This window comes from Benincasa hispida, chromosome 10 (genome assembly GCF_009727055.1).
Source record: "Benincasa hispida cultivar B227 chromosome 10, ASM972705v1, whole genome shotgun sequence".
Taxonomy (NCBI): domain Eukaryota; kingdom Viridiplantae; phylum Streptophyta; class Magnoliopsida; order Cucurbitales; family Cucurbitaceae; genus Benincasa; species Benincasa hispida.
The window spans coordinates 20,471,741-20,483,185 of NC_052358.1; the positions used below are offsets into that span (position 1 = coordinate 20,471,741).

Here is an 11,445-nt window from a genome sequence, read left to right on the forward strand (position 1 = left end):
ATATTCGACAATTGAAAATATGAACTAAAATTGAACAAACTTTAAAATAGGGATCAAAATGATAGTTTGGCATAATTTACTACATGTTTAAAAGTGATTGTAAAATGGTTAAAATCACTTATGTTATTTTCAAAATCCCTTCGAAAAAATGCTTTTAATTATCCAAAATCAAGTTTAATAGTATGAACAATGGGATTAAGTATAAAATCAAACATTGAATTGATTTTGAATGATTAAAGTGTATTTCAAATTGATTTAAAACATGATAAAAGTGGATGAAAGTTGTAGTTAGGAAATTTTTCACCTTAACTGCTCATATTGACCGTCAAATATGTCATTTGTTCAAAGGAGATTATTCTCACCTTCACCTTAACTACTCATATTGACAGTCAAATATGTCATTTGTTCAAGCAAAGATTGTTTTCAACCTCAAAAATCAATTTAATCATTACTGTAGTTTTGTTATGAGAGTCTTCCATTTGAGGGGAATTAGAGTCCACAACATTAAAATCTATTTTCAAACTAAATGTGATATTTGGACATCTGTGAAACCATTTCATAATTCTATAAACAAAAACTCAACTTATATATGAATGGACTAATAAACCAGCCAACCATATGAACAATCAAGGCTATAAACCCGTCCAATACATATATAATGAATTATCGATCAAAAAGTTTGTAGTTTAAATCTTCCTACTCCTGTAGTACTTAAAAAGGAAAATAAAATTTTAAAAATAATGGTCTTCCTAAACTTTTTTAAAAGAGAAATTTTTACAGATAGAAAAAATATCAAACTATTTATAGAAATAGCAATATAATACCGATAGATGCTAATAGACTTCTATAAACCTCTTTCAACGATAGACTTGTATCGGTTTTTATCACTGATAATATAAATGATAGACTTTCATCAGTTTCTATCATTAATAGACATTAATAGACTTCTATTAATTTCTATCAACAGACATTAATAGACTTCTATTAATTTCTATCACTGATAAACTTCAGTGATATACTTGTAATTTTTATTGTTGATAGACGCTGATAAACTTCTACCAATGTCTATCAATGATAGACTTATATTAATTTTATACTGATAGACACTGACCTATCTGTGATAAACATGGATAACAATATCTATCACAATTATAATTAAATTTTACTATTTAGATAGATATTTTTCTTTATTTTTTTATTTTTAAAAATCCCCCTTCTAAAATGTTTATTATTTTCTTAAACTTGAAAAAAATAATCATAGTTATTATTATGTTACTTTTCCAGCCTTCAAAGTTTAAAGGCATACACTTTGAATGGATCATATATCCTCGCAGAGTGATCATATATGCTCACATTTAAGCGTTAGAGAGCATCTAGAGCACCAACTTAAACTTTAAGTTGATGTAATGAATTATTCCATTCTATGTTTGGAACACCAAATATAATAATGATATTTACAACTATTTATAACCTACAATTAAGGATAGTCACTATGCAAAACTCTATTTGCTATAATATTTTACTATTTACTATTGTATTTTACTACATTGTTAACTATTTACTACCCAAACAAACATTATTTATTTGCATCCAATCACAGATTATTATAACTTGTACTAAAATAATTTTACCCAAAAACAAACTATTATAACTCATGGATCATTACAACCAACTAACTATAATAACCAACCCCCGACATAGCAAAGGTTTTGGAACAAAATAAAATCATCCCATCAAGATTTAAGACAAATACCAAAGGAAAATCCTGCAGACTCCAAAAATTTTGCCCATCATCACGCATCTTTAACAGAAATGGAGAGTAACAACAGTTGATAAAAATAATTGCAAATAAAATAGTCAAACATAACAATCTTTTCTAGAAACAAAAAACTTCCCATGGGAAATTAGAACCTCACACCTGCGGATATATGAGCGCTTCTTAAATATTGACGAACAATACGACACGAGTGCGATCTACAGCTTGTCCTCAAACTCGGACAATGGAGTCATCTGTTCCTTCAATCCCTTCCTCTTGCGGATATCTGCAACTAGCTGCGCAGCCTGGGTACCAGATTCCAATGGATCTGACGACATCATGTCCCAATGGTCAAACATACACTGTGGGAATGCCTGCCCAGAAGTTGCTGCTCTCAATGTGCTCGAGAACCCAAAGGACTCGATGACAGGGAGATACGCCTTGATGTTGTAGAGTGGGGTACCGGGCCTCTGCATTTCCTCAAAGACGTGCCCACGCTTCTGGTTAAGAACACTGTAGATACCACCAAGAGCTTGCTCGGGAGCCTGAATCTCCACTAGGTACACAGGCTCGAGAAGTCTTGGTTTGGCAGTCAGCTGAGAAGCATAGATCACCCTCCTAGCCGTCGGAATGACTTGACCACCTCCTCTGTGGATGGCATCAGCATGAAGCACCACATCACAAACTTCAAAGCAGATGCCTCTCATGTTTTCTTCGGCCAATTGCACCTTCTTTCGACGCCCATTGGAAACCAGCGACAACAGAATCCTTGATTTCATTCAGGTACTGAACTCCCTTACACATATCAACCACCATATTAGGGCCGGTAGTCTCAGGACCAAAGCACAAATCTTTTTGGCAAGATCTTTGTCCCATCCGAACTCCTCCGACAAGATTTTAGACCTAACTTAGGATCATCTCGTGGTCCAATGCGACCATCATCAATAGCCTCTGCCAGCCATCCTCCATGGGTCGTGCTTCCATGTACAGACGATTGTGTTTGTTGGGGGATTTACTCATCACTGTGCGGCATGACTCTCAAGGACAGTTTCACGGAAGGAGAACACAGGGTCAGATTTTATAATCTCAGCTCCACCCATGAAATCCTCTTGCAAATCCTTCAGACAGATCTCAAGATGTAGTTCTCCAGCACCAGCAACAATGTGCTCACCAGACTCTCCATGGTACACACAACCATAGGATCTGACTTCGCCAGAGTTTAAGGCCTTCCACAAGCTTGGGAAGATCAGATGCCACCTTGCACTGAACTGCCACACGCACCACAGGAGATACAGAAAATTTCATGGCTCGAATTGGATGGGCATCAACTTCCTTCTCGTTTGTTAGAGTAGCATTCTTCGTGATAAATTGATCCAACCCGACCATGGCAACAGTGTTACCCAAGGCACATCCTCCACTGTTTCTTGCTTCTTTCCCATCCAAATGACAGTTCTCTGGACACTCTTCACATACAAGTCTTTCTTCTCTCCAGGAACATAGTTTGGGCCATGATTCTAACTTTCAAACCAGTTGAAACTTTCCCAGAGAAGACACGTCCAAAGGCAAAGATCCCTTGTCAGATGCAGGAATCATCTTCGATACATAAAGCATAAGAGGTCCTTCAGGGTCACAATTTCTAATGGCACTTGCGTAAGCATCATCTAGTGGACCCTCGTACAAATTCTCAACACGGTATTTTTGAGCCTTGGCGGGAGATGGAAGATGAAAGATCATCATTTCCAAAAGAGCAGAACTTGCTGGGAGCCATGTTTGCATGACCCGCTTCATCAACGCTTTGCCCATCAGATCCTTCTCATCAGACTTCATGACAACACCAAGCTTCTGCAACATGGGCCATAGCTTATCCTTCTGATCGTTCATGCAAGTTGCAATGATCTGCTTGATAGGTTCGTAGCAGAACTGGACAAACCCACGCTTGCATGTTGCAGACCCAGTGTTCTTGCTGGTCCACTTCTTGGTTGCAGGATCAAAGAAGTTCTCACCCCAAAGTCTCTCCATCATCTTCGCCTCATCTACTCCAAACTTGGAGGCGTACATCTTGGCAAAGTTAGTCAGGGTAAATGCCCAACCGTGCAAACCAGCAGAGAAAGCAACTGTTCCTTTCTCCGGGTACACTTGAACATCACCAAGAAGTGGATCCTCATATGTGGCCATAATCACATTGGCATTCTCTATGACCCTCTGGAATGTTTGATAAGCCTCTTCTCCATCCACTTGAAGTTCAAGGAAGCACCTATCCATCTTGTTAACAGTCAACACAGGTCTAATCCTCTCTCCCAAAGCTTGACGGAGCACGGTCTCTGTTTGGACACAAACACCTTCAATGCAATCCACAACAACAAGGGCACCATCAGTAATACGCAAAGCAGCTGTAACCTCAGATGAGAAGTCAACGTGCCCAGGTGAATCAATAAGATTGATGAGATACTCATTTCCCTGTCTCTCTCCCTTGTAACTTTTCAAGGATTCATCAGACATCTCATAGTAGAGGGAGATTCCAGTAGATTTAATGGTGATACCACGCTCTGCCTCATCTTGGCGAGTGTCTGTCATTCGTACATCACCAGCAACTTCTTGTGCAATGATACCCGCAGCAGCCACAAGAGAGTCTGTAAGTGTCGACTTCCCTGAAATGAAAAACAAGAAATAAATAAATATGGAGATAAATAAGCTGTAAAGAAGGTATGTAATAATAATTAATAATTAGTTTTAAAACTTTCCTTTTCCCACAATTACGCATTCTTTCAATCAATGGTAATAAATATAGGAATATGCAAAATTCTTTTAAGAATAAAAGAACAGAAGACAAGTCCATTCATCTAAATGTATTGGTTCCATTAGGTTTTTATGCTCCACAAGCATCTTTCAACAAACAAAATTTTGTGCGTAGTTGGACTTCAAAAGTTGATGTGCAGCTTTATACTAGAAATCCAGCAGAAAGATTGTTTTATTGCCATCTCAATATATGTGAAATCCCTCCAAAAAAACATGCTAACCCCCACTTACCAAATATATAACAAATTAAAGTAAATGAAAGCTAACCATGTCAATCTTCAAGAATAGCCGGTCATCATAAGTAAACTTAAAACTACTTAGCTTACCGTGATCGACGTGAGCAATAACAGACATATTACGAATGTTATGCTTAAAGTCCATGATCCGACGAAGCTCCTCTGCTGTAAACTTCACCTGCAACACACAATTTCAAAAATATAAAGTTGTTCAATTATGAAAGTAAAAAAAGCACTGAACACATCAAATCGTGATGACAAGAGCATACGAACCATCTTGACAAGTCTTCAAAAAACCTGACAATATCCGAGGAATAAGAGGACTATAAACTGCAGAAAAACAAAACTCAACTGTTAAAACGATCAAATAACATCATCTGGAAAAAAAATCACAACTTTAACATTGAAGAATATACAATCATTAAAAACGAAAGAAAATCTTAACATAGCCTACTCTCATCGGCTTAGACCACGTTGATTCAACGAATTCATTGATTAACACAGTAATTTAAACTTGTAAAATAACTTTAATAATCCATCGAATACTAGCGATTAGGACATGGATCTTGTAAGCATTCATCGAATACAAACGAGTGAGCAAACAGATCTGGTAAAGCGCAAATACAAATAATCGCGAATGAACCTGAACAGGATACGATTGAGAGACAACAACGTATGAAATTAGTTAAGAGTTAGATCAGAAGAAAGAACCTGAGGAGCGATGAAGGGAGAGGAAAGGAAGGCACTCCCCTTGAGCCTGCAGAGAAGATTAGAGGAGCACAGAGCAGCGAAACAACGTGCGGAAGAGGAGGAATGAGAGAAGGTGGTAAGTGATAAAACGCTTAATATGCGGTATCAAGAGAATGAGGCGATTGCGCTACTAGGGTTTATGTTTGGGCTGGGCCAAGTCAACGATTTTGCCGACATAAATTGTAAAATTAGCCTCTTTTAAATTTGCCTCGTTTTGTAATACCAGCCTCTTCGAACGAGGATGGACTCTTTTCCAAAAACATTTTGTGTAAATTACAAAAACCACCTAAAATAGGGTGGTAATTTGTAATTATATCTTCAAACATTCAATTGTAACCATTAAACTTTAAATTTATATAAGTGTTAAAAATAAACACTCAAACTTATATAATTGTAGAGATTCTAACCATTGTATAAGTTCGAGAGCTCAATTTTATTATTTAGGGGTCAAATTTCACAATTATTACAAGTTTGAGGGTCTAATTCTAATATTTATAGAAGTTTGAGAGTCTAGTTTTTTTACAATTGAAAGTTTGAACATATAATTGTAACTACTACTATACTTAAAGGATATTTTTTGCAATTTACCTTATTTTACTTTGGCTAAATTATCCAAAATGTTCCAAAGTTTTTATTATACTAGTGTTTTCTAATTTTTCCTTCAAATATTTTTAGAGTATAAAAAATTGATGTGATTGTTGACTTGTAAATCTAGTGACAAGCATGATTTTAGAAATGATTGACAAATTATCTACCATCACAGACTATTAAAGTGAATATAGTTCAACTGACATAAAATATATACTTTCCTAAGTTAGAATGTTGAGATCCTCTATTCCCATATTAAAATGAATAAAAATTATCTAAATTTGCAGGGGGGAAATCTCTATCAATGGAAAGAAAAACCTATTAACACGTTCTCCAGATAATTTTGTTTAATTTTAAATTAATTAAAAGTAGATTCAATGTTTCGATTGCATAAATAATTTAGAAAAACAATTGAATCATAATTTCAATTTCTACATTTCACTAAAATGGTTGGAATCATTGAATTTGTATGGATTTTGTTAGAGTGAATATAGCCTCCAATAAGCGGTCATTCAATGCTTTCTCTCGAAAAGTATACCTATCTGGAGACTTTACAACTTGTTTCCAATGTTACTTTGTCTCGAAGACTTTGCAACTTATTCTCAAATGCAAACTTGTCTCGAGTGGATTTTCAGCTTGTTCTCAAAGCTATAGTTATTAGGCTTGGAAGTTGTTTGATTTTCAAAACTTCAAGAGATTTATGTCATTTGGATATTCATAACTTTAATCTTCGAGACTTTAGCGGTTCAAAGCTTCAATCTTCAGTGCTTCAAATATTCAAAGCTTCTACATCAGGAACTCGAAGCTTTCGAACTAGGCCTATATTTATGAGGTAGTTGCAAATATAGTAAGGCCCAAAGTATTTTGTAGATATAGCACAATGCAAAAAAAATTTGCATATATTGTAAATTTTAGATTTTGTTTTTGAAGTCTATTAGTGGTAGACAATATCTCTAGTAAGATCTATTAGTGATAGACCTTATTATTGATAGAAGTCTACAAACGATAGGGTATATCACTAATAGATTTTGTTATATTTGCAATTTCTTAAAATATTGTTGTACACTTAAACCCCATTTAGTAACCATTTTGTTTTTTGTTTTTGAAAATTAAGCTTATTTCTTTCCTATTTCTTACAATAATTTGCATCATTTTTAAGTACAGTAGTTGAATTCTTATCCAAAAACAAATACAAAAACAAAATTTTAAAAGCTACATTTTTTAGTTTTCAAAATTTGGCTTGATTTTTTTACCATTGGTAAAAAGTGAACAACAAAGAAATAAATTTGAAGGTAGAAGTAATGTTTATAGGCTTAACTTTCAAAAACAAAAACAAGAAACCAAATAGTTATCAAATGTGACTTTAATTACTATATCTATAAGTTCTATACTACCAACTATCCTATATTTACCGGATTTCCATGGGCCTTACATGAGCTTGAACCCAACACATTTGGGATTGACCTGACTCTAATATCTTATTTGGCTCAAAATTCCACAATGGACTTAATTAGGTTGGACTTTGGACCCGAAAAAAGAAAAGAAAAGAAAAACTTTCATTGTGGTGGCATGACAATTTGTGATTAGTCAAAATTTCTCATTCAACAATGATATACATAACTTTGGCATATTTAAATCTTTAAATACAAAAATTAATGCAAATTAGAGAAAATTATATCAAATAAATAGATAATAGCAAATTTTCAATAATATGAACATTTTTCTCGAGTCCTACTTTCTTACTACCTTGGTGAGAATTTTTGGAGAAAAATCAAATTTTTAATGATTTTGAATTAGATAGGTGAAAGTAATTCTAAATCATAGGCAATGACTTAGAGTTGATAGCACCCAAATTTTAAGAGTATAAATTGATTTTTTTCAAGGAAAAAAATATCAAATCAAAATTTAAATAGAAAATACGATCGCATCAAACCAAAAATTTATTGGATAATAAATTGAATATATATTCTTAAAAATGTCATAACTTCTAGTTTTTTACACATTTTCTTATTGTGTTTTCTATCCTATTTGAATTTGAGTTGAGTTAGATAAAACTAATTCTATGAAATTTCTATCTTGTTTGAAAATGCAGGATTCTTTGTCTGAGGTTCTCTGTCTAGACGAATTCTTTATGTTTAGTTAGAATAACTTTCCTTTTTGGAACTATGATATGTCCAAGGTCAAATATTGAAAGAATTTCAGAGGTTTTCCTTGACTTTATCCTTAGACCACGGATTCAAAATGTCTGGAAAAACTCTCTTACAATTTTGCGAGACAGAGACGAAAGTCGACCATAGTGATCCGGGAGTTCCGTGTGGAAGGGCTCTCGTTCAACGGATCAAAGGTTTGTTAGGGCGTGCCCAAAAGGCAACAACAACTGTGTGGTTCCACATCGCTAGCTATTTCGTTGGAAAGCTCCTACTGAGATGAGAAACTCATCGATAAAGCTGCTAGTACCAGGACGCTTGCATCACCACTACAGAAACAAAATTTCCTTAGTTTTTTTTTTCTTTTATGTGAAACAAAGCCAAGACTTTTGCGCACGAGCAAAACGGGAGCAACCTAAACCGTGAAAACATTGTAGGAGAGTAATACAAGAAATACAAAAACAAAAACAACAATTGGGCCCGAGAATGCAATTGCATTATAAGGTCGCAATTGAACAGATTGACTTTGTTCGGATCCTCATTTTCTTCCAAAAAAAGGGAAGGAGAAGTATCTTCTTCGGTGGATCCCTCTTGTTCATATCTTTGGGTTATCCCTGGCCCTATTCAATTTGTAATCTTGAATGAGCATCAAGACAGATACCAACTTCTACAGTACGGGCAAGCTGACGACAATCTCTTTTGCTGACCCATATTTTAAAAAATTTACCATATCTAATTTAATTGAATGACTGAAAGAAGAAGATGAAATAAGATTCGAGTTTATGGAAATCTTTCAAGAGGGAGATCCGTAGTGAAAACGGAGAAGTTGTGGAAGTAAATTGTGAGAATCTCTTTCTTTTTTTATAACTATTGTTGATATCCTAAATACCGAGTGTATATATATATATATAATCAACTATGGTTAAGGAAAAAACAACAATAGACAACTAAAAGCTCTGTTAAAATTGTCATCTCGAGTAGAGTTTGTGTGGTTGGATGTTCAATGTCTTCCCTTCTACAACAACTATTGTCAGTGAAGAGTAAAATAGACGAGAGGAAGACAACTATAGGTAACTTAAAACTCAGTTAAAATTGCCAACTCGAGCATAGTTTGTATGGTTGGACCCTTACACTACATATGTTGGAATTCTCACCAATCTATTCTCTTAAAACTAAACTAAAGAACGGATTCAAACTTAAAAATCCAACATTTTGTGTAATACATACAAGTCCTATGGGAAATGATGCCATCTAAGGTACAATGACTAATCCTTGGACAAACTCCACAAGGAATAGAAGCCATGGCCCCTGTTTTGGGCTCCCCTTTGACATCTTTAGCATAACATTTATAACAAATCTTCCTAACAGGAATAAAATCAAACTCCCTTGAACCGGTTCTCTTTACTTCCATGACTTCATTGTCCAACACCAAAGCATTTACAATCTCTTCAATTTGCTCTCTAGACAAGTCAACTTTTGATGTTCCACTCTTTTTGAAAGATCTACAGTCCCTTCAATTGTAGACACTTTCAACTTCTGTATCATTCTAGCACAAAACCCTTTAAGTGTATTGATGTATTCTTGGTCTAGCTTCCCATCACTATACCAATTACCGCCGGTCAGTTCTTTCGATGGTTCAAAATCTTTTGACAGGTAGAATTTCTTCCCTTTGTTTTGATAGTGCTCAACTAGTTTAATCAGGCCTCTAGCTTGAAGGGACTTGAGTAATTTTCTTACCACACCATCAGCATATTTTGTTTCTTTTCTAATGTCTCCAATCCAAATTCCCATATTTTGTTTGCTGCAAATCAGATCATGGAGCACTTTTTCATGCTCAATGAGAGCTCCTCCAAAGCCATGAGCTGAGTCTAGTCTTTTTCTCTTGAGTGATGAAGGCCCTTGTGGTTTGCTCATTCCTAGAACATTACACGATATGTGCATAATACAATTATTGAACATACGACATTTAAAAAGAAAAAAACAAAAAAGAGGAAAGAAGAGTAAAATCCTCAATGTTGCAATGTAATCCTTGACATCACCATTCAAGTAAAAATCTGTTAAAATTTTGGATGGAAATTGAGACTCGAAACCAGTGTGATGACATTAAGGTCCCAATTTTCATTTTCGTTTTGGGTCATAGCATATCTTTATAGATTCCCATTTTCAATAAGATTTTAATCGGATTCTACTCGAACGATAGTTTTGAAATGTTTATGAAATGTTAAAGGTAATAGTGTAACTCTGGAAAGAAAAGTATATTTTTAAAAGAACAAATGGCATAGTTTAAGAGGTGTTTTTTTTTTCCTGTCTTTAGCCATAAATTATGTTGAAATGTGAATATATTTTTGTGAGCAAATGTTGAAATGTGATTAAGGAAATTGAAAATGTTGCTGAAATGAGAGAGCATCTATTCCTCGAAAGAAAAGGCATGAAATGACAAATAACATAGCAGCAGTTCTTCCCAACAATTCATAAGGAAAAGAGAATGATGCTGTTTCGAAAACTATAAAACTTGAGGGAAAACCTAGCAGAAGTAAAACCAATGATTGATGATATGGGTGACTATGAACAATAATCCCCCAAAATTTCATGAAAATCCCACGTTGAGTTTGGTATGAAGTACATATCAATGAACCATTGCAAAATTTCTTCTTTCAAGTACACCTAAAACTGAGAGATAGATAAAGCATATGCAAAATTTGATAAGCAAAACTGGCAGACTCATAACATGACCATGAAGAAAGTAATTGCTCTGTACACTATCAGGGAAATCAACAACAATATAAAATTCCACCCTTGAAGAAAAATGGGGGAAAACCAACAATCTGTGTGTGTGTATATTGCAAAGTAGTCAGTATGCAAGCAAGTCCATAAAGGAATTAAGCAAAATACCTGAAGATTCGCGACTTCAAATCAAATATTAGCACTAGAAGGTCTTAGAGAAAATAATTGCAGAGTGAAACAAACAACGACAAAGGAGAGCAACGTTGAACGCCTTAAAAGGCTAGGGAGATTTATGCATATATATGTTAAAAAAAAAAAAAAGAGAGAGAGAGAGAAAAAAAAAGGCTTAATAGTTAAATTAAGGAAAAGAAAAGAGGAAGTAGGGTTATAAATGAGGGTTTACGGAACCTCGGTTTGCGTACAAGAAAGAATTTTTTTTTTTTTTTTT

At 34.6% G+C, this 11,445-nt stretch overlaps 2 protein-coding genes across 2 annotated transcripts; both read right to left on the minus strand.

The window, feature by feature from the left end:
- Nucleotides 1-1,750: 1,750 nt before the first annotated feature.
- On the minus strand, nt 1,751-5,658 carry LOC120087818 (elongation factor 2-like). The gene is given in 14 exon segments (XM_039044729.1): nt 1,751-2,481; nt 2,483-2,604; nt 2,607-2,663; nt 2,666-2,713; nt 2,716-2,793; nt 2,796-2,936; nt 2,939-2,974; nt 2,977-3,159; nt 3,162-3,266; nt 3,269-3,325; nt 3,328-4,404; nt 4,879-4,966; nt 5,062-5,118; nt 5,500-5,658. Coding segments are annotated over 13 exon segments (2,502 nt in total). The 5' UTR covers nt 5,065-5,118; nt 5,500-5,658; the 3' UTR covers nt 1,751-1,974.
- A 3,582-nt stretch (nt 5,659-9,240) lies between these two features.
- On the minus strand, nt 9,241-11,439 carry LOC120087725 (DNA-directed RNA polymerase III subunit RPC6-like). Its single transcript, XM_039044603.1, is given in 3 exon segments — nt 9,241-9,776; nt 9,779-10,189; nt 11,406-11,439. Coding segments are annotated over 2 exon segments (735 nt in total). The 5' UTR covers nt 10,188-10,189; nt 11,406-11,439; the 3' UTR covers nt 9,241-9,450.
- Nucleotides 11,440-11,445: the final 6 nt, after the last annotated feature.